We start from the raw sequence: 27102 nt of genomic DNA on the forward strand, positions 1-27102 counted from the left end.
CTCAGCCTTCATCTCTCTGAGCTCAGAAACATGTTTTTGAGACCTCACATCTTTGCATGAGGTGACAAACTGCCGTCGTTCGCGGTGTTCCTGTAAATCGCAAATGGGACCTTCCGAGCACGGAATACCGAGGACAGAAGGACAGACAGAACCAGGATCGCGATACCACAAGGCGGTTGGGAGTAATGGTCACCCCGGTGACGCTCTCACTGCCGACAGGTTACGGTCTGGGTGTCCTTAACTGTGTGTTTCGCTCTCGACAACAGACCTGTGAGGGTTATTCGGGGCTGTCCTCCCCTCATGGGATGGAGCACAGGAAGTTGGGTGACTCCCCCTCGTGTCGGAGCTGAGATCCAAGTTCTATCCCGGAACACGTGCCCCTAAGTGGCCCTCCTGAGTTAGGGGCGGCTGCCTCCCCAAGCAGCCAGTGAGGGAGCACGGCAGCCTTCCATGCACGAGACCTGCACGTCTTCCCAGGGCCTCATTCTGTCTTGCGCTTGGGAACACAGGCACGAGTAAAGCCAGCCCAGGCCCCCCAACGCTGCGCCCAGCCTCTGGGTTTGGAGAGACACTTGGAAGGCTCGGTCCCCCTCAGGTGGTCCCGTCGGGGCAGCTGCAGACCCACAGACAAGGGCCAGGAGCGCCGGTCTTCCAGATACCTGGGCCGGGGCAGACGGGCTAGGAAGGTCTCTGTTCCCTGCATCCCGGCCGCACACCGTGGAAGCAGTCGTTACGGCTCTGGAGTGCTGCGGCCTTGGGCCTGTGGGGCTTTGATGGCAGGGCCGCCTCGCATCTTCTGCATCTTAGGGCCGGGGGAAAGGGGCATCCCGGGGCCCCCACCCTGCAGGGGTGCGGTCATGCCGTCTGATGAGGAGTAAGTTGGCCCAGCCAGCCTGCCGGTGGGCGGATATAACCGGGACATGGCTTGCCTGCCAGGATCACTGCTCTTTGGGGCTAAAATTGAGTCCTACATCCTAGGTGAGCCGTGGGGTAACGTGAGTTCCTTCTTTGTCTTTAGTCATGGGACATTTTTTTCCGAAACACCAATGCTGGAGCGCCGCCAGGCACCGCCTACCAGAGCCCGCTCCCCCTGAGCCTGGGCTCCCTGTCCGCCATGGCGCGAGCGCAGCCGCTGGTGGACGCGCAGCCCAACGTGGACAAGCTGGTGGAGGACCACCTGGCCGTGCAGTCTCTCATCAGAGCCTACCAGGTAAGGCTGCGCCCGCCGGCTACCAACACCCCAGTGACATGTCCTGGAGCCAGTGCACTGTCCCTGCCCAGGAGCCCAGGGAGGCAGAAACGAACCGTACTCAGAGCAGAGGAGCCGGGGACAGCCAGCCTGCCCCTGCCTGAGCACGTCCTTGCCACCTGTAGCCTCTGCCCTGCAGATAGCTCCTGTTTCTTTCCATAAGTTGACAAGAAAAATTCGTGGGCAGGGAAAAACGGTCCTTGCCAGGGTCTCGAGGGGGCTGCTGCTCACTGGGAGGGAGCAGGGACCGGCAGGGGTGCTCCCCCTTCTCAGTCGCCAGCACCCACATACAATAGGAGGAAACGAACCCGTGGAATTTGGGATAAGAGCAGAGCCCGTGGGTGCGTGAGCGGGGGTGAAGGGCAGGCTGGTGTCCTGGAGCCTTCCAGTTAGCCATCAGAGGCTGGTGGGCAGGACACGCGGGGCTTCCCCGATCCTTCTCCACCCGGCAGGGAAGAGCCCAGAATTCAGACCAGAACGCCGGTTCTGAGAAAAGCTCTGAGGACAGGAGGAGAAATCGGGTCTGGGGGTTCCCTTCCAGGGTCCCGGGGCACCTGGGCTCCCCTGCCACCACCTCTTCTGTGGATCACATGGAGTTCTTGGCTCTTCTGGGCGCACTTCCAGGAGACGCCACGGATCAGGGCAGGTGGCATGGGGCCGGGCAGTGGGTCCTGGCAAGTCGACAGACACCCCGAGCCACGTGGCCGGCACGGCCCTGTGCTCTGGAGTGTTGTTCAGTGGGCGTTTCTGGAGGAAGGCGCATTTGGTGGCTCCTGACCGTTGCCTGGCTCGTGTAGCCTCGTTAAGTTCAGGCAGTCCCAGGTCCCCTCCGCGGCCGCCCGCTCTCACACTGCTAGCAGAGCCCTGGGCCAGGGAGCCATCGCTTGAGGTTGGGCGGGCTGTCTTCCTCCTTCTCCTTCTTAGCTCACATCAGATGCTGAAGCCTCTGTGCCCCTCAGCGCGGCCTGCGCTCCCGTCCTCAGGGGCGCTGGTGCGCTGAGCTACACGGCCCCACGTGGGAGTCAGCCCCCAGCGGGCCCCGCTTGGTTTATCCAGGGAAACTCAAGGATCCCCCGAACCGCCAAGTTCACTGTGACCCGAGTTTATCTCTGTTTACAAGCACAAGAGCACTTTCATGATAAAATATTCGAAGGCTTCTTTTAACTGATTTTGTTATTTTGGGTTAAGGTTTGACCAAGTGTGACTTTTCCCCCCCCACAGCCCGCGGGTCCTGCTTAACCACTGCTTGTGTTATTGCTTCCAGGTCAGGGGTCACCACATTGCAAAACTTGATCCTCTCGGAATTAGTTGTGTAAATTTTGATGATGCTCCGGTAACTGTTTCTTCAAACGTGGGTGAGAATTGATCTGTAAATGCTAATTTTAATGTAATTTTACTTTTTTTTTACCCCTTCCCTCTTTTTTTTCTCCTGTCCTTTTGTGTGTGTCCCCCTCCCTCGCTGGCCCGTCCGTAGATACGAGGGCACCATGTAGCGCAGCTGGACCCCCTGGGGATTTTGGACGCCGATCTGGACTCGTCCGTGCCCGCTGACATTATCTCCTCCACAGACAAACTTGGTGAGGGTCTGGGAGCGGCCAGCGCCGCGCTGCTTAGCTGCTCCGGTCACAGCCGTGACGGCCAGGACGTCCTCAGACGGAAGGGAGAGGCTCTTAAGTTTCCTTCATTCTGATCACTTGAAATTTAGCGGGTTTGGGGCAAGTTACTTTTATCCCAGCTTTTCACTGAGACTCTGTGAGCTCAATTGTCTAAGTCTCAAAATTGGAGAGTACAACTTGGGGCAGACCCAGTTTGTGACACCGAGAGATGACCTCCCAGGCAGTCGGGTCACGTGACGTGCCAGAGGCCAGCTCTGCTGGCTCGGTTTCCAAATCCCAGTGTGGCACGGCCTCTGCCTGACGCGGCCTCACTCTGGACTATCGTCACATGTTGTGCTCTTGGCGCACGGCACGACCTGCCTTTAACGGGCGAGTTCCAGAGTGCGCTGTGCACTGGGTGTCGATTCCCAAACGCTGGTGATCACACTGAGGAAGGAAACTTTGGAAGGCATCCCGGTGCGCGGGGAGGTGCGTGGCGCTCGGGCAGTTGCTGCCCCGCGTCCCCGCTACCTCTTCTGCCACCGCGAAGCACACGTAGGCGCGGCTGGGCTCACCCTGCGGTTGCTTTCTCAAGTTAATCTGCTCTCGGTCACCGTGCCGCTAACCTGTGCTGAGATGACTGATCCGGAAATGGCCAGGTGTCCACCAGACGCACCGTGCATGCTAATAAAACTCACGATTGCCTACCTGCCTAACACTGCTCTCCGCGAGGGGACAGAACTCGCCTCCTCGAGCACTGGTTTCTAACCTTCTGTGACGCCCCAGCAACCCGTAGACGTCGCTGGGCTGTGGTGTGGGTGGTCAGGCTCCAGCCGTGTAAGGTGAGGTTTCAGACAGCGTCGGCTCCAGGGTCCGTGTTAGCTAGCGGTCTGTCCCTGCCATCTTCACTGGAGGGACGCTGCCGGGGCTGCTTCCCCTCGCTTCCTCCTCCCCTCGCAGCCCCAGCAGCACCCCAGCCCCGTGCAACCTGTGCTCGCCTGTCCTGAAGCCCCTCGGCGGCCCCCCAGGTGTTGAAGTTGGTGCCTCTCTCCAGAGAGGGGTGAGGGCCTCTGGCACCACGACACCTCGAGGCATTCCGACAGGAAGGGGGCACAGCAGGTAGGGGGCGGCCTGTCCTGCCCCGAACCGCAGCACCACATAGGCACCTTCGTTACGTGGGCGCCGCTCTGGTGGTCCTGCACTCTCACTCAAACTTTGGGGAGCGGGGTGTGAGGCTCTGCTCTGTCCCGCGTTGAGACTAGTCAGGGCAGGACAGACCCGCAGCCCACAGGCGCCGGCAGAGTTGATCAGAGGTCCCCCGACGCTCCCAGCCCAGCTAGTCCGGGCAGGCTGGGACACCTGGCCATGCTCCAGCGTCCCCGTCCCGGTGCTGGTCGAGGGCAGAGGCAGGAGTGGGAGCAGGGCCTCTGTCATGCTTCCCACTTCGCTCCCAGCCACCGTGGCCTCACTCTCCTAGAGTAGTGTCCCCAAGCGTTTGTGGTGCACCAGGACAGCCACACAGACGTGGCCCCAGAGCCCCCTGGGCTCCTTTGAGGAAGAGTTGCTGCCTCTCCTGGCCAGGAGCCCTTCAGAACTGCCCGGAGCAAGTCAGGGGGCAGCCCCTGCTCTGCAGAGTAAAGTGCAATTTCATCCTGAGAATTTGAAATGGGTGTGATGAGTTCTTTCTTGAGGTGTAAAAAACGGAAATAGTGAACCTGCAGGAAAGTTAGCTTGAATCGTGTCACCTTTGGTGCGTGCACGTCTTCAGGAAAACAGCCGGCCCAGCGCATCTGCTGCTCGTGCACATGGGCACTTCTGGGTGCTTCCATGCCCCTCGTTGCCAGGTAGGTCACGGGCCTGGCCTCAGAGCCAGCTCCCCTGGCAAGAACCCCGGCTCAGGATTTGTCGCACCTCCTCATCTGTGAGGCTGTTTGAGAATCGGACTTCTTAGAACAGTGCCTGGAGCGTCCCACGCTCCGCAGAGCCGCGAGCTAGTGCGATTCCGAGCGGACTTTTGAGTCCGGTAGCTGCCAGGCCGTCTGGTAAGGAGGTGAATTCAGAAACCGAGGGACAGAGCAAGCAGCTCGGGGCCACCCCCGAGTTGGTTGGTGAGGGAGCCCCAGAGCTGCGGCTGGAGTAGGGTAGCCTGTGTGTCCCCTCGTGCACCCTCCGGGCTGACCTCCCCTTCTCCCTGGGGGTGCGGGCACAGTTTCTCCATCCTCTTGTGGGGAGCCCAGGCTCGGGAGATGCTCGCTCTGCACACGTCCGAGAGCATGCTGTGCTGCTGGAGAAGCAGGTGGGCGGAGGGGCATCTGTGGGCAGGCGTGTGAGCCCAGGGCTAGCGGCCGCCTGTCTCCAGGGCCGCAGACGCTGGTCTGCAGTGCGAGCAGGGCTATGTGCTCCCAGGTGTTTGTGTGAAGTAGTTACCGTTAAGGTCTTGGCCTTTGACTGGTTTGGAGAGGGTTGGGAATTGCAGACCTAAGTCCCTACCCTGACGTCACACACGTCCTCCTGGCCCCCGAAGTAATGGTTGGAGAGAGAACTCACGGGCAGGCTCTTACCTGTCACAGCAGACTCGGCGGGTGTGCAGGGCTCCTGGGTGGCTGGGATGCTGGGGTCACCAGCAGATGCACACACAGAAATACCGGCTGCCACCGGTGCGGCAGAAACCTCGAGGACTGATGACTGTCATTGAGATTTTAAGTTTAAACCAGCATTTGTGCAGTTTCTCCACTGGCCTGTGATTGGGTGGACGATCACTAGCAATGGGGACGCCTTTTTCCCAGGATGTGTGTTGTCAGTAGCCAGGTTCCGGCCGGGCCCCAGAAACGCGGCCTCAGATCTGTACCCTGTTTTCCTGTCAAACCCACACCCGTGGAGGAGGGTGGGGAGCACAGACTCGAGATGCCTGGGCACACATTCCTCCTCGCATCCCTCGGGAGGTCCAGACGGGTTCGGGTTTCCTAGCAAGGCCTACCTGGTTGGCCCTAAATTAGGGTCGGGGTATGGGTCTTGATGGAGAGCTCCAGACTGAGTCCTGCAGGATCGGGATCATTGCCGTCTCCACCACAAACAAACTGGACGTAGTCACACCCGTGTCACATGCAGGCAGGCACGTTCGTTTTGCTCGCATGGGAAGGAGCTGAGCCACCACCACCCTCCACTGGTCTGGGACGTGCAGAAAGGTCCCATTGACCTGCCACCCGTGTCCCACGTTCACGTGCAGCGCGTGAATTAGACTCCAGCTTTGATGTCCCGGCGTTTGCAGTCTGGGTAGATGCGTGCTGCACACGGTGACAGAGGTCACGGCCCTTTAGTGTGATGTGAGGTTTCTACACACAGGGGAGCCTGGAACAGATTCTGTAGATCACAGGGAGGAAACCCGGGTGCCCCAGGACACCGAGGAGCTCCAGGGGCTCGCTCTTTGGCTGCGCTGGCTCTCCTTTGCTGGTCTGGGGCTCCTGGTCAAGTTCACTTCCCGAGACACCTCTGTCACCGTGAGCACCGTGTCTGGGTAACGATGTTGTGTGCACCTTCACTCTCACTGTCCTCTGAGCTGTTGGGCAGTCATCCCATCGCAGCACCATGGCAGGTAGCGTTTAAGAGAGAGAAGTCAGGAATGTGGTGAGAGTTACCAAAACGAGACCCAGAGACAGGAAGTGAGCAAATACTGTTGGAGAAACGGGCCAGTGGGTGTGCTGGGCACAGGGCTGCCACAAAGTTGTAAATACCTAAAACTTGTTGAAAAAAAACCAAACAGGAGTAAAACAGAAAAGCTCCGTATCTGTGAAGCACGATAGAACAAGGTGTGCCTGTGGCACGGGGCCAATTCAAAAGCCAAAAAATCCTAGCACCACTCTGACCACGTCCGTGGGTTTGCTTGTTCTGGCATGGCCGGGGCTGTGCTATCCTGCTGTCCTTCTAGAGCACTCCGTGTCTGCCACAGCCACTTCTGCTCCCTTGATGTCTGGGGAGAATAACCAAAAATAGAGTTGATCATTAGCTTTCCTAATTTTGGAGCGACATGGAGCAGTTCACTTGACTGTGTGGGCTGCCATGTGCTGGGGGTCGGGCTCATGCCGAGCCAAGGTCACAGGGGTCATGTCACGCGGAGGCATCCTCCCGGACGCCAGGCAGCGCGGGGCCACCGTGTTGGAATCCTACGCGCTCCTGTCTCCCGCAGTGTCGCGCGCACATCCGGAAGGACCATGTGGGTCGCAGCGATTCCCGTGTGTTCTCTGCAGACGACACACGCGCACTGGCTGTGCCTGTCTTCTCTTAGTTCTTCCAGGAAGTACAGATCAGAATGAAAGCATCCACCAGTACCCAGAGTGAATGGACGTCCGCATTTCAAGACATTCCTCGTGTGGCCTGTAGAGTTTCTAACAGACAGGGCTTGCTGGCCATTCTGTTGGGGTGGAGCGTGGTCCTTTGTCTTGGTTCTGAGGATTGAAGGACAGAAAGGAACATTCTTTCTTCTTGCCCTTAAGCAAAGCGTCCAGACTTCTGTGCGGAACTTGGATGATCTGTTGTCTTAAGAGCCACCAAGCTCTGCGGTCCTTGCTGTGTGCTGCTGTCCCCACGGGAGAGGGGGAGGGGGCTCTGCACTCCTGGTGACCGTGAGCACGCCCCCCACCACTCAGCCACCAGTCCTTGCGTGCTCTGCCACCACGACCCTCTCCGACCCCAGCCCCCGGGCTCATGCTCCTGAGGCACCAGGGACAGGAGAAGGAAAGTGCTTTGTGTGCCCAGATGGACACCCTGGCTTTCACCAGTGGCCCAGAAGGCATCCAGGAATGGTACAGGGCCCTGAAACGTTTGCCGCAGGAGGCCCACGGGCAGCCCTTGGGCGGTCCTGCGCAGCTGAGCTCCCTCCTGGTTCTGCCTTGTCGCTGAGGTGGGACTAAGGACCCACCTCTGTCCTTCAGAACCCATCAGAATTAGGGTCTGGTCCATACCTGCTGCTTTGGTTCTGAGGACGGTCTGCTAGAAATTAGGCCTTTCCATTTTTGTCCCCTAGTTTTGTCACCCCGAAGTGGGCTAGGTGGGTGGGTTCGACTCCCCAGGAGAGCGCTGTGTCAGCCCTTCCTTCAGGATGGGGAGGCAAGGAGGTCTTCCCGGTGCAGGAAGCGGCCTTTCCCTCCGGTGGGCACGCCTCATTCCGGCTGTCCCTGAGCAGCTCCCACATGCACCCAGTCGCTGTCAGCCCCCCAAGCCCCATCCTGTTCCCCTTCAGTGTCTGTCTGTGTGGCAGTGTCTGTCCCCCCCCCACCCCCCCCCACCCCCCCCAGTGACCGCGGTGACGGTGCAGGGTTGGGATGTCCCGGTCTGGAACTAACTCTCGCTGTCTTTTTCCTTCTGCGCTCACCCACGCCACCTCACTCTGCCTCTCAGACCTTGCAGTGTTCAAGGAACGACTCCGAATGCTAACCGTAGGAGGTAGGAAAATAACGCGCCCTTCACCTCTTGGGAGCTGAGGACCTCATTTGAGCAGGATGTGCAACTTTTCCCAGCATGCCATTTGGGGAAAGTTGACTGTTCCTTGTCCTCACGTGCGTTGTCCCGTCACTCTGCTGTCACCCAGCAGGGGGCGCCACTTCTGTGTCATTTCTGTTCCGTCCATTCTCCCCTCCTGTGTGTCTTGCCTCTGCTTTGCTGAGCTCTCCAGCGCAGGCGGCCTGGAGCTCCTGCCCAGCCAGCGGGGGCGGAGGCCACGTGGCGTCTGCATGTCGGCACACCCTGTCCTCCACCTTCCGTGCTGTACCTTCGACTGGGCTCTGGATTCTTTCTGGTTCTGTTTCCGGGGCATTTGGGACGAGATTCTCTGTTGATCTTCCCACGTTTGAGGGACAACTAAAGCACTGACTGATAGAAACTTACTTCAGGACGTAAGGAATCCTCCGTGACCCATGGTTCTGGGCAAAACACTTTGAAGAATCCAGAGTGAGGGCTGGGGTCCATCTGCCTGTTGTCACGCCCCCCGTGGCCAGTCTTCCTTCCATGCCAGGTGGTCCTGGGCGGTTCTCTTTTTCCTCCATCTCACCACAGCTGTGAGACCCCAGTTCTGATGACACTTTTTGTTTCGCGATCACTGTGGACTCATAGGCAGTTATAAGAATTCGCAGAGATCCTCGTGCCTTGAGGCCGGTCCCATGGTGGTGACGTCTTGGTGACCATAGCGCATCCCACCAGGGTGCTGGCCAGGCCGGTCGGGGCCTTCCTGTAGCCTTCCTTAGCCCCACCCGCCTTCCCTCCATCCTCCTCCCATTTAGCCCCGGCAACCACGATCCTGGGCTCCGTTTCTGGAGCATTTTTGGCAGAGCAAGGACATTATGCAGATGGGACCACAGTGTGTAACATTTGGGAATTGGCAGTTTTCAATCAACCCAATTTTTCGGGGGTTCAAGCCAGGTGGGTTTGTAACACTGGTTTGTCCCTTCTTGCTGAGCAGAATCCTCCCCGTGGGTGCCCCACACGTCACTGTTCACTCATGGACCTTGGCATTGTTCCCGTTCTTTGGCTAATAGGGTCTTTTGCTGGGCAAAGTTCAAAATTCTGACAGAGTCTGGTTTGTCAGTTTTCCCTTCTATGGATTGTGCTTTTGTTGCCAAACCTAAGAATCCAGTGATTTTCGTCTACGTATCTTTCTTTTTTTTTTTAAGATGTATTTATTTATTTTAGAGGGAGAGTGTACGTGGGGGGAGGGGCAGAGGGAGAGAGAATATCCACACTGAGTGCAGAGCCCATAGCCCAGCGGCGGACTCTGTCTCACAACTCGGAGATCGTGACCTCGGCTGAAATCCTGCTGGCCACTTCTCCTTCTCAGCCACCCAGGCACCCCTCTATGTACTTTTCTAATGGTTCTCCAGTTTTGCATTTTACATTTAAATCTATGATCCATTTTGAGTTAATTTCTGTATAAAACCTGAATTTTAGGTTGAGGGGTTTTTTTTTGTTGGTTTTGGGGGATTTTTTTTGGCTGTGGTTGTCCGGTTGCCCCAACACCTGGAAAGTTTGTCTTCCTTCTGTTGAATTGCTTTTGCATTTTTGTCAAAAGTGGTTGGGTTGACTTGCACCAATCTGTTCTGGATTCTCAGTCCTTTCCTATAGTCTCTGTATCTGTTCCCCCACCACTGTCACTCTTGGTTACCCTAACTACTGAGCTTTATTTTCCTGCTTCGGAACTGTTGTGGCTGTTCTAGGGCCTTTCTCTTTCAGATGAGTTTGAGAGAAGGCCTCTCTGTTCACACAACAAGTTGCTGACATTTTGGTGACAGCAGTGCTAAATCTACGGACCCTTTTAAGAGAACTGGCATGTTTACTCCATTGCCTCCCAATCCATGAACCTAGTATGCCTGTCTGGTTTTTTAGATCGTTTTTTTTTTTTTTTTTTTTTTTTCACCAGTTTTTTTTTTTTAGTTTTCAATGTGTAAGTCCTGGAAATGTCGTGTTAGATTTATACCCAAGATTCTTTTTCTTTTTAATTTTAGTGTCTGCATATCATTACTAATATCTAGAAATACAGTGGATTTTTGTGTTCATGTTTTATCCTGTGGCCTTACTTGAGCTCACTTACTCTAGGACTTTTTTTTTGGGCGGGGGGCTGGGTAGGTTCTGTAGAATTTTCTGTGTAGAGGATCATGTCATCTAACAAGAGGAACAATTATTTCTTCCTTTTTAACCTATGTTCCTGTTATTCCCTTTGCGTGCCTAATTGCCCTGGCGAGAATCTTGAACACTGTTGAGTAAGAGTGCTGAGAATGCACATCTTCACCTTGTTTCTGATCTTAGGGGGAAAGCTCTCAGTCTTTCATCACCAATTTAGTATTAGCTATAGATTTTTTTATAGATGTTCTTTTCAAGTTGACAAAGTTCCCTTCTATTCATATTTTTTTGCTGGTTTTTATTTTGAAGTGCGAAAATGTTCTGTATCTGTTGACACAGATGATTTTTCTTTAACATGATAGTATGGCGGATTACACGGATTGATTTTCAAATATTGAACCAACCTTGTATCACTGGAATAAACTTCACTTGGTCACGGTCCTGAATTCTTTTTAAATATTGCTGCAACTACATATTTCCTGCATCTATATTAATGAGGGATGTTGGTCTGTAATTTTCTTTTTTCATTTGCCTTTGCTATTTGTATCAAGGTAGTTCTAGCCTCATAAAATGAGTTATTGTGGTTGGGGTTTTTTTTCCTTCTTTGTTTTCTATGCTGAAAGAGATTATGTGGAGCTGGTGCTAATTATTCTTGAAGCATTTGGTAGATTTCTTCAACAAGACCACATGGGTGTTTCTTTTTCAGAAGCTTTTTATTTAGAAATTCAATGTCCTTAATGGTTGTAGAGCTGTTGCAAATTGTTTTGTCCCGAGTCGAGTAATGGCCATTGGTACTGTTCTCCGAATGCTGTGTTTCATCTGACTTGTCAAGTGTACTTACAGAGGGTGGTTCACAGGATTCCCTTAGTATCTTGTTGATACCTGCGGGGTCTGTATCACTACCCTGTTTTGTTCCTGATACCTGTAATTTGTGTCTCTGTTAGTGTTTTGTTTTATTTAAGATTTTATTTATCTAGAAAGAGAGGGGGATAGAGAGCGCAAATGTCTGTTGCGCGGGGGGGGGGGGGGGGGGGGGGGGGCAGAGGGAGAAGGCGACTTCCAAGCAGACTCCGTGCTGAGCATGGAGCCTGACCCAGAGCTGATCTCACAACCCCGGGAGCATGGCCTGAGCTGAAGCCAAGAGTCAGCCGTTTATGTGATTGAGCCACTCAGGCACCCTGAGACTTTGCCTCTTCTGTAATGTGTATGTTTACTGCTGAGATTTTCCTCTGGGAACTGCTTTAGCTGTGACACAGAATTTGGTATCATATTTTCATTTTCATTCAGTTCAGTGTGTTGATACTCTGTAATACGTCCTCCGTCGTTTATGGATCATTCAGGAGTGTGTAGTTTAATCTCCAGTAATTTGGAGATTTTCCTTTTATTTGTCTTACTGATTTCTAGTCTAATTCCATTTTGGTTAGAGAATGCACTCTGTATGATTTCAGTTCTGCTAAACTTGTCGAGGAGTTTTTATGGCCCAGGAATTGTCTGTCTTCGCATATGCCCCAGGGCACTTGGAAAGAAGGTGTACTCTGCTGTGGTTGGGTCCGGTGTTCCGTAAATGCCTGTTAGAGCTTGCTGGTCGGTGGTTGTTGACTCCTGTATCCTTGGCGAGTTTCTGTTTACTCTTTCAATGAATTCTTCAAGAGAGAAAAGTTGAAGTCTCCAACTATACTTGTGGGTTTCTCTATTTCTCCTTCCCCCCCCTTTTTTTAAGGTTTTATTTATGTATTTGATAGAGAGATAGAGCCAGAGAGTACGAGCAGAGGGAATGGCAGAAGGAAAGGTAGAAGCAGACTCCCCACTGAGCAGGGAGCCCAATGTGGGGCCCCAATCTCAGGCCCCTGGGATCATGACCTGAGCCAAAGGCAGACGCTTAACCATCTGAGCCCCCCAGGCACCCCTGTGTGTTTCTCCTTCCTGTCCTCAGTTTTTGGTTCACGTTATTTGTAGTTCCATCATTGGTGCATGCACAGCTAGGATTCCTGTCTTCCGGGTGGATTGACCTGTCATCATGTAATGCTATTCCCTGTGTCTAGTAATTTTCTTTGCTCTGATGTCTACTGTATCTGATAATAATACAGCTACCTCTGCTTTTGGTTGTGTTTACATTTTTATTTTTTTCTATCCTTTTACTTTTAATCCGTCTATGTCATTGTATTTGAAGTGGATTTCTTGTAGACAAGCATCTAGTGGGGTGCTTTTTTATTTTTTTTAATCCATTTTTCCAGTTTCTGTCTTCTAGTTGGTATATTTAGATCACTTATATTTAATGTAATTATTGATATGCTGGGGCTTAAGTCTAAAATCTTGCTCTTTATTTTCTGTTTATTCTCTTTTTCATTTTTCTGCCCTCTTTCTCCTGACTTCAGATGGGTTTTTAAGCCTATATTTTAGAATTTCATTTTTATTTTTATATAGTATTTTTGGTCATATTTTTGTGTTTTTATTAGTTGCTTTCAGCCTTTTTTGTGCTTGTCTAGGTATGATATTCTTTATCTACATTTCATCACAATCTACTGGTATTGCTGCTTTATGAGTTCAGATGAAGTGTAGACAGTGTACCTCCCTCTCTATCCCTTTACTGTCTTCGTTTAAAATAAAATTATCTTAAATACTTTCTCTACATGTTTAGAACCACATCAGACAGTGGCATAAGTTTGGCCTCAACCATCAGCCCTAAGTTAGAAGACCCAGGAGGAGAAGGGAAGTCTGCTTTATTAACCTGTCTCTTTTATTCCATGTTCCTCCTCTCTAATGTCTAAGATCCCTTCTGATGTCACTTCCATTCTCTGTAGAGAATTTTCTGTAGCCATTCCTGTAAGTGACAGACTCTTTCCATTCCCTGCAACTGAGAATGCCTCCATTTCCCCTTCGTTCCTGAAGGGCGTCATCCCCGGACACGGGGCTCTGGAAAAGTGTGCACCCGTGTTCCCCTGCACCCCGGCTCCTGATGAGAAACCCTCTGCCTTCAAGTGGTTTCTCCCTCCTTTTACTCTGGCTGCTTTCAAGATTTTTTCTTTGTCTTTAATTTTGAGCAGTGTAATTATGCCATGTTTTGGCGTGGTTTTCTTTGGGTTTCTCCTGGGGGTTCACCCTGCTTCTTCCATCTGTGGGTTGAAGTCTCTGGCCATATTTTAGGCATTTCAGCCATTATTTTCCAGGTCCCTTTTTTCATCTTCCCTCTCCCTCCTCCCCTTCTGGGATTCTTGTGCACAAACATGAAGGCTTTTGTTTTATGTTCCATGTCCCCAAGGCTTTCTTCATTTCTCTCTATTGTTCACATTGGTTCATCTCTATTGTTCTGTCTTCAGGGTCCTTGGTCCTCTGACCCCTGCCTCTGCCCTCTACCCCACCTGCCCGCTTTAATTCGGGTGATTACATTTTGCAGTTTCAGACTTTCCCATTTGGTCCTTTCTGCATCTTCGGTTTTTGTAGACACTCAGTTGCCCACTGAGGGCTTACTGAAGTGTCTGAGGGCGGCTGCTGGAGAGCCCCAAGCGGGTAGTTCCAGTGTCCGTGCTGCTGGTAGCTGGGTCTGTAGGTTATCTTTCCCCATTCAGTCTGAGCGATTCCTGGTTCTTGCTGTGAGGGATTCTTTTATGGAAACCGTGATGTTTGGGTATTATCAGACTTGGAATCAGACCCCGATGTCTGTTACAGCAGGGCCTGTCTCAACACTGCCATGGGAGGGAGGGGCCCCAGTGCCCACGGACTCCACTGATGCTGGGATGGGGAAGTGGGCTGGTGCATCCCCTTCTTGGGGAGCAAAGTCTGGGCTCCCTGTTGGGCCTTCCCTGAAACCCCGGGATGGAGCTGGACGCTGGTGTTCCTCACAGCCTGCAGGGGTGTGGCTGGGCTGCAGCGTGTACTGCATGTTTGGGCAGAATAGAGCGGTCATTGTCTGAATTCTCGGCCCTGCTCTGCGGCCCCTTTCCTGACCCCTTAGAGAGAGTGGCTTTCACTGGGGCTCTTTTTGGCTGTATCTGGAAGAGTTCTCAGGTTGCTTGTTCTTTGCCCCAAGTTTGGGGTCTGGGAGCCCAGAAGGAGATCTGGGGGCCTTGTTGGCTGGTCAGCCTTCTTCTGCACCGCGTTTGTTTTACCTCTGGTTTCTGGGTTTTGTAGTTGCAGTTCGTGGGACACAGTTAGGAATACGTCTGCTCCACCTTCCCAGAAGCAGGTGTCCAAAAGTCAGTTTCTTCTGTGACTGAAGAACGTAGCCTCGGACAGCCCGGGACTGGTCAGTGCAGACTGACAGGGCGAGGAGCCGCGCGCGTGCTGGGTGGGTCCTGCCATGCTGATGCTCTCTCGATCAGCGCATTCCCAACAGAGTATGCATGCCTGTTCTCATCATCTGGGAGAAATGCCCCCCACCTGATCCTGGCTGTCCTCCGTTAATACCACCAGCCAGCCGGTGAGCACCCGGAGCCTCAGCAGACCTGTGTGGTGGCCTGTCCTCATTCTGGATAGAATAGCAGGAAAGGGGTGTGTGCCTTTCCCTAAGCCACTGCTGCTGACACTGCCCCCACATGAAAAAGCTAGCCAGGTTGCGTTTGTTTCAAGAAAGCCAAAAGGGTTTGGGAAATAGAATTTGCTTTTAAGACTTAAAAAATGTGTGCTAAAGTGTTAAATGCATTAGGGCTATGGTCCCCATGGCAGCTTGGATGGGAACACCTGGACTTTCCTGGTCCCCCCATGACCGGTGACCTTGACAGGGTGTCGGCCCTGGAGTAGGGCCTGTAGATACAAGATCTCCTGGGTTCTGCCTGCCACAGCCCGAGGCTGGCTCCCGGCCCTCTGTGCCATCGCCGTTTAGGCCAAAACCGGGACAGAGTGTGACCTTGGCAGCTGGGTGTCCTGGGCTGCGGCCTGCTGGTGTCCGGTATTTTGGTGTGACCCCCACCGGCATGAGCTCTCAGGATTGGCGGGAGCCCAGTCTGCTCTGTCGCCTGGCAGTCCTCCAAGCCTCTTCCCCATGACAGTCACTGTGACAGGAAACAAAACCATCGTGCCCAAGAAGGAGCCCTTTGCCCGCGTTTGGGTCAGTTCGAGATCTGCTGTTGGAGGAGGCGCCTGCGTAGCGGGCACTGCGGGAAATGCTGGTGGCTAGTCCGTGGATGTGTGTTAGCGGGGGCCGGGGGGCCCGCTGAGTACCCCGTGCAGGACGGGTGCAGACGGGTGGATCGGAGAGGGGGCGGCCGTCTCCCCTGCTTCCATCCCCCGGCTGCCGTCCCGTCCTCACACAGGACGCAGGGCTCCCCCACGCCAGCTCCTCAGTCTCTGCCTGTGCTCCTTCCTGAATACTTCTCCTTTGCTCTCCGATCCACTCACCAGTGCCTTCCAAGTCGAATCTGTGTGTCTGGGACCTCGCAGTGCCTCTGTTTCTGAATTAGGATTACGGTGCTCAGGACTGACACACGCGTAACACGGATTTACTCTTGTTTAGCTGCGGTGCTGGCAAGATTCTCGGCTTCTGTTTGTTGTTCAAGTGTGTGTTTCTGGCTGTAAACTATTACTTATTTTCATGTATATCAGAGATTTTTATGAATTTTTTTCTCTTCTCTTTTCTCTCCTCCGGGGAATCCCTTCCCCTTTCCATAAACTGTGGCCTCTGTGTGGCTGTGCCCGTCTCTCCTCACCCTGCAGGGTTCTACGGCCTGGACGAGTCTGACCTGGACAAGGTCTTCCACCTGCCCACCACCACGTTCATCGGGGGGCAGGAGTCGGCGCTTCCTCTGCGGGAGATCATCCGGCGGCTGGAGGTGAGCGCGCGCTGGCGGCCACGGCAGTGGTGTGCGCTTGCCCGAGCCCGTGTTGACAGGGCCTCCCGACGGGGTGGTCATTTCTCTTGGGACCCTCTCATTTAAAAGTGTAAGAAAGGGGAGCTTTTTTGCTCTCTTGTAGGTAAAAATTCATTCAAAAAAAATTCATTTTTATTTTTACCGTCCACCACAGAGGAGAAAGTGTCTCTGTGCATTTGGGTCCCGTGGGAGCTTATCTCCGGCGTGGAGGTTCCCGCCTTGTCCGGCCCCTCATCCATAGAGGGTGGGGGTGTCAGTGCCCACGCTACCCAGTAAGACACACGGAGGAAACAAGAACTCTGGAACGGGGCTCCCCGGAAGGGATCGTGCCGTCGCCCAGCGCGCTGCGAGGCACACACACTCTGGACCGCGGGCAGCACCTGGCGTTCCTGGCAAGCCCCAGCTGCACGACTCCCGGAAGCGGGGCTCTCTGAGCCGGGCACCAGCACTCTGCTCATACCCCAGTCCGGGACTCGGGGGTTGATGAAGGGGGACCTGCTGCAGCTGGTGGGGTCTGGTCAGAATGCTCCCATTGCTGGCGTCACTCGTGGCTGTGGTGGCCTAGAAAAGTCTGAGTGTCTGTTGGGGACATTGTCTTTAACTTGTGACGAGCGTCCCATGGTGTCAGTATTTCAGCTTGGCCCTCATCACTTCCCCACGGGCTGTTAGGGAAATGAGGACACTTGGAGACCTCGTGCCAACATGATGGTGTGGACGTGAGGAGGGGTGTGGGCCTCGGGGAGGGATGGGGAGGGGTGGGCAGGATTACCCAGTGGACCTACCCAGAACCAGTGTCATCCTTTTCCTCCCTTCTCACTGGCCTCACCACTGACAGCAGTGTGTGGACCCGCTCTGTCCAGTGTGGCCAGCAGCCCCTTGGGGCCACTGAGTTCTGGAAGCATGCAGAATATCTGAGTGACTTAAGTACCAGAGAGAGAATGTTTTGATACTTTAACCAAATAGAGTCTGAGAGTTCGTTCATTCATATTAGAAAAATGTAAATTCACCCCATGGTCATGTTGTTTCTCTGGGACAGTAACGAGCTAGGGGTTCCCCTGGTCTGGACCCCAGAAACAGCACCCCTTGTAGACCAATCCTTCTCCGGATAAGCCTGTCCGTGTCACGTTCCCAGGGGGTCTAAGCCCCGCCCACAGATGTCCCAGGCATCTGGGGCTGGTGTTTTCTGGAAAGCAGAGCTTGGACTGGTCTGCAGGAGAGCTGGCACAGTGCCCTTGCCCCTCCTTCCCTACCCCTACACAGTCTCCAGTGGGGAGCTCAGCCTTTCTCCCAAGCCAGAAACCTTCCGGGCATTCTGGCCCCCTCCTCGGGGTACCTTCAGCACCTTCCTTCCCGCAGAGCAGAGTGGGGCTGTGCAGAGCCCCCTGCTTGACCTCGACCTTGGTCCCCATGGCCCTGAGCCCGGCGTTTGGAGGGCCAGAGCCCGATGGCTCTCACTTTCAGCCCAGGAGTCAGGCTCTGGCTCCCCCAGCCCCAGGGTGCCCACATCCCAGCCTCTGTGCTATGCTCACAGCTTCCAGGTATTTGGGCAAAGTTGCTGACCATGGTGTGTGCGTTAACACACGTGTGTGCACACCAGGTTGCTGGCGTGAGCCGCTGGGACTGCAGGCGGGCTCTGGCCACTGGGAGCAGCTGGGGCAGGTGTGGCTTCGTGTTGCCTCACGCTGTGTCTCGCTAGACAGAGAAGCTAAGACTCCGCCCCGGGAAAGGCCTGGCCTTTTTTCCTGGGGACTGAGCCAAGAACAAGAAAAACAACACACGACCCGGGGCCCTGTAACCCTGAGTCCGAGTCAATAGCTAAACTTGTGCTCCTGGTGGTGGATGCACACTAGTGTCTGCAGTTTCCACCTCCTAGTTTCCTGCCAGCCCCTAAGTTGTTCAAGTCTGGGAAATACTGCCCCTGGGGTACAAGGAGTCTTCTTCCTCTCCCTCCCCATCTCTCTGCAGAGACCTCCCCTCCCTTCCCTCTTCCCTACTTCTCTCCCTCCCCCATCCTCCCCTCCCTCCCTCCCCCTGTCCTTTCCCCTCCCTCCCCTCTTCCCTACTTCTCTCCCTCCCTCCCCTCTTCCCCTACTTCCCTCCCCCTGTCCTCCCCCTCCCCCATGTCTTTTTTCCTCCTTCCCTGGCGGTCCTCTCCCTTCCCTCCTCCCCTTGCTCACCTTTCCCTCCCTCCCCCTGTCCTCTCCCTCCCTTTCCCTCCCTCCTTCCCTCACCTATTCTCTTCCCTCCCTGCCTCCCCTCCCCTGTCCTCCTCTGCTTTTCTCCATCCCTTCACCCAGCACCCCACCCCACGCTCCTCCCCCTCATCCCCTCCCGCCTTCCCTCCCCTTGCCTCTCTCCCCTTCCCCCATCATCTCTCCATCCCCTCTTCTCCTCCTCCTGCCCTCCCCATTCCCCTCCTCTCTCTCTTCCTACCTTTCCTCCTCTTTTTCTCTTTCCTTCCCCCTCCAACCCTCCCTTCCTCCAGCTCCCTCTGCTCCCTCCTCCATCTCACTCCCCTCTGTCCTGCAGCGCAGATTTGGGCCCCAGGAAAACCTTTTCAGGCTGGCAGAGGAGGAGGGCTCCTGCTCACAGGCCCTCTGGCTGGGCCGTGTGACTTGTCCTGTGGCCCAGTGGATGTGGGACCATGAAGCTCTGGCAGCAGGAGCCGGTGCTGACTGGGAAGTCAGGAAGGCAGGGGGGACAGCCGAGCAGGCCAGGCCGGCCCCCAGGCTTCGTGCACTCCCGGTTTGTCACTGAGATATCGTCAGAGAGGCACCAAGGCCCTTCCCAGCCCCACTTCTCTTCATCCTTAGACGCAATCTTCCTCTCTTGGCCGGGATGCTGGCGCATATAGTGCTCGGTGGGTACTGTGAGCTCAGGCAGACCTTCCTTTGTTTCATGGAGCCACCTGTGGAGATGCCCGCCCCTGCTCCAAAGACCCGAGTGAGGGGTCCAGGGCACATCCCCGTCGTCCTGCACCTGGCCAGCCGGCTCCATGTCTGTTGTGAAAACCAGTGGAGTACAGACGCACCCTCCAAGCAGAGCCTGGCGGTCTGAGTGCACGGAGAGTGCGGCTGCTGGAGATGGTTTGGGGAGTCTCTAAAGCCTCCCTCTGCCACACCAGGGTGCGTCCTTCTTTAACTCCGGAGCTGATGTGGGGTTTGCTGTCACCCGGACAGCTGTGGGTGAAGGAGGACAAGGGGCCCTGGTCACCTGTCTCAGGAAAGCGCGGGCCCCTGCGAAGGCCCCACCCTGAGGCCAGGCACTCCTGTGGCCTTCCTGTCCTCTCCCACTCTAGCTTCCTGTGCACTGAGCCCACGCATCCCACAGGACACATGGCCGCCTTCCCAGCTGTCACGTGAGCGCCGTGGGTGGGACACAGGTGCCCTGCTCAGGGTCCTCTGTTTTGTAATGTGTGCACTCACACTTCTGTGGGACCCAGGCCTCCCAGGAGGGGCCAATTATTAAAAGCAGAATTTAAAATCTAAACACCTGGGAGTCTTGAGTGGCCATTGGGCTCTGTCACACACGAGCAGCACGGGTCCCTCTGTCTTGTGGTGCTGGCCACGGTCTAACCTTGAGGTCAAGGAAGCTGGCTTCCCAGAATCATCCATCCTCTGGCTGGTGCCTCCATCTTCCTGACACAAAGGAAAACCTTGGCCCCACGGTTCTTACCGTCCCCTCCCTGCTCGCCAGGCTCAGCATGACCCGCAGGACCTAGGCCGTGACCCGGGCCGCAGCTGGCCCCGTTGCCTTTGGAAGGGAGGATGCTGTTCCCGCCAGCTTTTGGGCTGGGTGGGCAGTCGACACCACGGGGGGAGCAGCCCTTGACGGGGAGGGGTGTGTGTTGCGCAGATGGCCTACTGTCAGCACATTGGGGTGGAGTTCATGTTCATCAATGACCTGGAGCAGTGCCAGTGGATCCGGCAGAAGTTCGAGACGCCCGGGATCATGCAGTTCACCAACGAGGAGAAGCGGACCCTGCTGGCCCGGCTCGTGCGGTCCACCAGGTGCGGGCCACGCGCGCAGGGTGGGGCTGGGCCACGCGCTGTCGGGTTTCTCCCTGGGAGGGCGGGCAGCGGTGCCGGCCCAGGTGACATGGCGGTCCCTGGCCAGGTTTGAGGATTTCCTGCAGCGGAAGTGGTCGTCCGAGAAGCGCTTTGGGCTGGAAGGGTGCGAGGTGCTGATCCCCGCGCTCAAGACCATCATCGACAAGTCCAGCGAGAACGGGGTGGACTACGTGATCATGGGGATGCCCCACAGGTGCGCACCCGCCGCCCCGGTGACCGCGCCCGCCGGCCCCCAGCACCCTGGCCTCGGGCTCACCCGCCTCTGTGTCCCAGGGGGCGGCTCAACGTGCTGGCCAACGTCATCCGCAAGGAGCTGGAGCAGATATTCTGCCAGTTTGATTCCAAGCTGGAAGCCGCCGACGAGGTGCGGCGCGCGGCGTCTCCTCGAGGCCCGAGGCCCCGGACCCCACCGGGACCCTCAGCCCCGGACCCCACCCGGGACCCTCAGCCCCGGACCCCCACCCGAGACCCTCAGCCCCGGACACCCCCACCCGAGACCCTCAGCCCCGGACCCCCCCACCCGAGACCCTCAGCCCCGGACACCCCCACCCGAGACCCTCAGCCCCGGACCCCCACCCGAGACCCTCAGCCCCGGACCCCCCACCCGAGACCCTCAGCCCCACCCTCACTCAGGATAGCCACCCCCCGGCAGGAGCTGGCTGCCTCCACTCCATCACATGGGTGGTGGCCCCCGGGTCCCGGTCCTCCTGCTGGGGACAAGGCCCTTCTCTTGGGGCCATGGGTGGGAGCCTTGGGGAGAAACCTTCAGGAATGGGGGGGATCTGGGAATAGAAATAGCACAGAGCAGAGGGGTCGAAGGCCAAGTGTCCCCCTCGCCCCAAGAGTAAAACCCTGTGTTTGTGTGCCAGGGCTCTGGGGACGTGAAGTACCACCTGGGTATGTACCACCGGCGCATCAACCGCGTGACGGACAGGAACATCACCCTGTCACTGGTGGCGAACCCGTCCCACCTGGAGGCTGCCGACCCTGTGGTGATGGGCAAGACGAAGGCCGAGCAGTTCTACTGCGGGGACACCGAGGGGAAGAAGGTAAGGCCCAAGGACACCGAACCCTCCGATGGTGGCAGCCCTCAGGCCTGCCCTGAGATGTGCAGCCAGGAGAGGCCGGGGAGCCCGCATGCTCGCCAGGCTCGGGTTTTCGGGAGGGCTCTTTCCCGGTGCAGACAGCCCGCCCCTCGAGTGCCCACCTCTGTGTGGGAGCCACTCTGACCCACGCCTGCCCCCAGCCGTGGATCCAGACCCTTCATGCCTGTCCTCGCCACTCGTCCAGAAGCCCAGAAGTTAGCTGGTTTCTGCTCAGCCGAGAGCTCAGGGAGCCGGAGTCTGTTCCACCACCTTCCGCATCTCAGAAAGCTTATGTTCCCTCTGTGCACGTGACCGGATTGGTTCTGTGACCTGGGAGAAGACAGGGCCTGACCCAGGTGGGCCCTGGGGTGTTTGCGGGGAAGCAGCCCCCAGTGCAGCAGGATAGTCAGCCCGCTGTGGCGCCGTGAGACGCAAGGAGCGCCAGGCCCCGTCGTGTCAGCACCCAGTACCGCACTGAGGGAGCCTCGGGGACAGCCTTGCCACCTGGCGAGGGCCCCAGTGTGGCTTCCCTGGGCGATCTAGGCGGGAGGCTCCCTGGAGTGCCCGACAGCAGGAGGCAAAGCATGTGCGGAGAAGGCTCTGGCAGGACTCTCGTGGCCTTCCTACCCACCCCTCCGCGGAGGCCCCTGCACACACCCATCCCAGGGAGCATCCCCACAGCCAGAGGCAGGACACACAGTGTTCCGTTCATGAGATCCAGATTCTGTCCCTGGAGAAGACAGGGGCTGCAGGAGCGGGGTCTTGCGGTCTAGGATGTGCCTGTGTACGTGGAGGGAGGACGGCACGGCACAGTTGGGTTGCACACAGCAGCATTGCGTTCTCCTATGAATGCAGACACAGCAGCACCGGCCATCCCTGCTGGGGGCACCGGGTTCCTGGAGAACCGTCTCCTTCCAGGCTGTGTGGGGGCCGCCGTCCAGACGACACAGGCCCTCACGCTGAGCGTGGGACAGTGGGAGCCGCACAGCGATGAGAGTCAGGCCAGGGGGGTGAATGAGACGGGAGTGCGAGCACATGGGAGTGCGAGCGACAGGCGAGAGGGGCAGGCTCTGGCGGAACACCAGCAGATCCACGTAGGAGGGGCACCTGGCAGTGCCCCGGAGAGGCTGCCGTGGCCATCGGGCAGGGGTTAGTGAGGAGCGGGACCCAAAGGTTCTCATGACCGAGGGGGAACAGTGAGTGGAAGGGAGACATTGTCCAGGTGAGCACAGGGACACCCGCCAGCAAGGGTCAGGCGAGCTGGGGCATCTCCAGGTGTGGAGCGCACCTGTCCTGGGTCTGGTCATGAAGGCCTGTCTGGGTCGTGGAGACAGGAGAGGGAATGAGCTGATCCTGGTTAGAGCCCAGCCAGCACTGCTCTCCTGCTGGGAGGGTCCCACGGGCCATGCCCGGCGAGGCGTCCGTGGGCTCCGCAGCAGATGGTGGTGGACTGGCCGGTGTGCCGCTGGAGCAGGGCAGGGCCCAGCAGGGCTGGGGGGTCTTGAGTTCTCCTGCCACTTTGTTTTTATGTATAAGTTGGAAATGATCTCAAAATGCATTACTTTTGGAAAAACAAATTGTGACTCAGCGTCGGTGTGCCTTGTGGCTGTGGTGAGCCAGGCTGTGTTGCATCTGGGGTCTCCTCCACGTGCCCGCAGGTCATGTCCATCCTTCTGCACGGAGACGCCGCCTTTGCCGGCCAGGGCATTGTGTATGAGACCTTCCACCTGAGTGACCTGCCCTCCTACACGACTCATGGCACTGTCCATGTGGTCGTCAACAACCAGGTAATGGGGGCCCCAGGGCCAGGGGCCACAGACCTCCTGACAACTCTGTGCTCTGTGGCCATCTGACGCGTCTCAGTTATTTAGGACAGTTCTCGGCCTCTAAAGGTGGCTCTTTTATAAAAGATGGGGACAGCGCCAGAAACGTGTTTTTAAAAAGGAGAGATTTGGGGGTGCCTGGGTGGCTCAGTGGGTTGAGCCAATGCCTTCAGCTCAGGTCATGATCTCAGGGTCCTGGGATCGAGCCCCGCATCGGGCTGTCTGCTCAGCGGGGAGCCTGCTTCCCCCTCTCTCTCTGCCTGCCTCTCTGCCTACTTGTGATCTCTCTCTTTCTCTCTCTCTTTCTCTCTCAAATAAATAAATAAAATATTTTATTTTTTTTTTTTAAGATTTTATTTATTTATTTGACAGAGATCACAAGTAGACAGAGAGGCAGGCAGAGAGAGAGAGAGAGAGGGAAGCAGGCTCCCTGCTGAGCAGAGAGCCCGATGCGGGACTCGATCCCAGGACCCCGAGATCATGACCTGAGCCAAAGGCAGCGGCTTAATCCACTGAGCCACCCAGGCGCCCTAAATAAAATATTTTTAAAAACATAAAACAGAAGAGAGATTTTGACCGTGTTACTGAAGACGGTGATGTGACCTCGGTGTGTTGTCTTCCAGCTCCACAAGCGTATAGGTGGCTGTTCTTCTTTAAGGAACCCTGGTTTTATACACCATGTTCTTCCTTACTTCTCTTGCTATTTTCTCATGGCCTTATATGCTCTTAAAATACTAATTTTAAAGATTACATATATTTTTTCTTTATCTGAGGGAGAGTGCGTGCACATGCACATGAACGGGCCTGGGGGCCCGACAGAGAAGCAGCGGGTCTCAATCCCAGGACCCTGAGATCATGGCCTGAGCCAAAGGCAGACGCTTCACCGACTGAGCCCCCCAGATGCCCCTTAAAATACTAATTTTAGGGGTGCCTGGGTGGCTCAGTGAGTTAAAGCCTCTGCCTTCGGTTCAGGTCATGATCCTGGGGTCCTGGGATCGAGCCCCACATTGGACTCTCTGCTCAGCAGGGAGCCTGCATCCCTCTCTCTCTCTCTCTCTCTGCCTACTTGTGATCTCTGTCAAATAAATAAATAAATCTTTAAAAAAAAAAAAAACCCAAAACTGTGAAGCTGGGGCAAGCATAAGAAGACAGTGGGTATTGTCCAGGCTGGGAAGGCCCTGCTGTAGAAGAGGGGGTCATGTTCGTGGAGCTCAGGCATGACTGCTGTGGTATTATCACACTGTGTGTGTCTGAGGCGTTCCATAGAAGTCAGTAGAAAATGCAGATTATTAAATTATGAATACAGAATTTGTAGTACATTGACAAAGTAAAGACTACTGTGAAGGCTTTAACTTTTCCTTTCCAAGAAACAGTGCTTGTAATGTTAGCTCCTCACGTTAAGTGAGCGAACTGCTGAGTTACGAATGGCGTCGGAAGTTTTAAATATGTGTTACATGTACTTGGGCAAAGAAAACATCAAAATATTTACACTGCCGCTGGCAGAAAGATATGTAACTTTGTTTAAATTACAATTTTTTTAAAGATTTTATTTATTTATTTGACAGAGATCACAAGTAGGCAGAGAGGCAGGCAGAGAGAGAGGAGGAAGCAGGCTCCCCGCTGAGCAGAGAGCCCGATGCGGGGCTCGATCCCAGGACCCTGAGACCATGACCTGAGCCGAAGGCAGAGGCTCAACCACTGAGCCACCCAGGCGCCCCTAAATTATAATTTTTTTATACTTCCAAACTGTGTGTTGGACGTGCATGAAGTTCGTTTGCAGAATAGGAAACAACAAAACAACAAAAAAACAAAGATCTGAACGGCCGCCTGGGGACTTGGGAGGGCGGGCACAGCCAAACGGCCAAATGACCACCGGCCAGTGGCGCCACGCCCAGCCCCGCCCAGCAGCCTGTCCTTTGCAGATCGGCTTCACGACGGACCCACGCATGGCCCGCTCTTCGCCCTACCCAACGGACGTGGCCCGCGTCGTGAATGCCCCCATTTTCCACGTGAACTCGGATGACCCAGAGGCCGTCATGTACGTGTGCAAGGTGGCGGCCGAGTGGCGGAGCACCTTCCACAAGGACGTGGTGGTGGACCTGGTGAGCGGCCTCTGTCTGTGTGCGGGAGAGGAGGGGCGGCCTCCCGCAAGCTGACTCGCCGTGCTGCTCCCCACATGGGCTCCACACACCGCGCACCCACCAGCATCCAAGGGCCTTCCCCCAGTCCCCTGGCCGCCCTTCTCCAGGGCTCCTGAGGCCCCAGCCTGGGTGAGCCAGGCCAGGAAAGAAGGAAGCTAGGGTCTTGTGCTGGGTGTCCCCAGGTCCCTCATTTCATCTGTGACAGCGACTCCGCTGTGAAGGTCTAGACTATAGGGGAGGTATGCTGGGGAGCTGCACAGGACAGCGGGCAGGTGCCGGCGGGCCCCTGATGCCGACGTGTCCGCGCCGTGTGCAGGTGTGTTACCGGCGGAACGGCCACAACGAGATGGACGAGCCCATGTTCACGCAGCCGCTCATGTACAAGCAGATCCGCAAGCAGAAGCCAGTGCTGCAGAAGTACGCCGAGCTGCTGGTGTCCCAGGGCGTGGTCGACCAGCCCGAGTACGAGGTGTGCCCCCGCTCCGGCTCGCGGAGGGTGGGGACAGGCTTGCGGGGACGGGGCTCGGACTCCAAGCAGGCCCACAGCTGGCAGACGCGGCTGCTCCGGCCGAAGACAGTGACACGGCCGGCTGTTCCCGGGCCTCAGAGCTGTCATGCACGTGGGGGCGCTGTGCAGGGCGCCCCTGACGGCCTCGCCATGCCCGCCCCTGCAGGAGGAGATCTCCAAGTACGACCGGATCTGCGAGGAGGCCTTCACCCGGTCCAAGGACGAGAAGATCTTGCACATCAAGCACTGGCTGGACTCGCCCTGGCCTGGTGAGCGGCGGCCCCACCCGCGCCCCTCCCTCCCCCCACTGAGTGAGCGGCCCCACCTGCGCCCCTGCCCACCCCCACGGCCGGCCTATGGGCCCCACGTGGCAGCCATGCGTCTGCTCACCCCTGTCCTAGGCTTTTTCACCCTGGACGGGCAGCCAAGGAGCATGACCTGCCCGTCCACGGGCCTGACGGAGGACATCCTGACGCACATCGGGAACGTAGCCAGCTCCGTGCCCGTGGAGAACTTCACCATTCACGGAGGTGAGGACGCCTGCTGAGCCGCGGAGCGGTTGGGCCCCGTCGGGGAGGACAGGGCGGGACACCAGGGCGGCCGGCGGTGCTGCTCTGGCGGCGAGCGGGCGGCTGGTGAGCGCCGCGCCTGTGCAGGGCTGAGCCGGATCCTCAAGACCCGCGGGGAGCTGGTGAAGAACAGGACTGTGGACTGGGCTCTGGCGGAGTACATGGCCTTCGGCTCGCTCCTGAAGGAGGGCATCCACATCCGCCTGAGCGGCCAGGACGTGGAGCGTGGCACCTTCAGGTAACACCCGTAACCCCTCGGGGTTCTCGTGGCAGCGCTGAGCGCGGCGGACAGAGAGGAGGGCTCCGGGTTTCTCGGGGAGAAGCTCCTGTTGGCCCGGAAGCAGCCTTCCCCTGCTCTGACGCGGGCCCTTCTGCGGAGCACGTGGCCGCCGCTCGGGTCTGCGTGTCGGGGTGGGGCGCGGCTGCACTGCCCCCATAATCTGTGTCATGCCTCAGCCACCGCCACCACGTGCTGCACGACCAGAACGTGGACAAGAAGACTTGCATCCCCATGAACCACCTCTGGCCCAACCAGGCCCCCTACACCGTGTGCAACAGTTCACTGTCCGAGTACGGGGTCCTGGGTGAGTACCGCAGCCCGCGGGCCCTCCTCCTGCCGCCCCACCCGCCACTGGTCCCCCCCACTCAGTCAG

General features: G+C 56.5%; 1 protein-coding gene across 3 annotated transcripts in view; it reads left to right on the plus strand.

The window, feature by feature from the left end:
* The window catches only part of OGDH (oxoglutarate dehydrogenase), a 50911-nt gene that overhangs the window by 17529 nt on the left and 6280 nt on the right, over window positions 1–27102 (plus strand). Inside the window, exons 3-17 of one of the 3 annotated variants that reach the window (XM_047694589.1) lie at window positions 1019–1210; window positions 2514–2604; window positions 8239–8283; window positions 16099–16214; window positions 20109–20263; window positions 20370–20516; window positions 20597–20687; window positions 21193–21372; window positions 23067–23195; window positions 25154–25333; window positions 25689–25841; window positions 26047–26149; window positions 26282–26410; window positions 26537–26687; window positions 26906–27033. In XM_047694589.1, coding sequence (XP_047550545.1) covers window positions 1019–1210; window positions 2514–2604; window positions 8239–8283; window positions 16099–16214; window positions 20109–20263; window positions 20370–20516; window positions 20597–20687; window positions 21193–21372; window positions 23067–23195; window positions 25154–25333; window positions 25689–25841; window positions 26047–26149; window positions 26282–26410; window positions 26537–26687; window positions 26906–27033 — 1990 coding nt within the window. Of the gene's footprint in view, window positions 1–1018; window positions 1211–2513; window positions 2605–2723; window positions 2827–8238; window positions 8284–16098; window positions 16215–20108; window positions 20264–20369; window positions 20517–20596; window positions 20688–21192; window positions 21373–23066; window positions 23196–25153; window positions 25334–25688; window positions 25842–26046; window positions 26150–26281; window positions 26411–26536; window positions 26688–26905; window positions 27034–27102 lie in introns of all 3 variants that reach the window. The other 2 variants (XM_047694591.1, XM_047694590.1) reach the window with 2 other exon arrangements.

Source organism: Lutra lutra, chromosome 11 (genome assembly GCF_902655055.1).
Source record: "Lutra lutra chromosome 11, mLutLut1.2, whole genome shotgun sequence".
NCBI lineage: Eukaryota > Metazoa > Chordata > Mammalia > Carnivora > Mustelidae > Lutra > Lutra lutra.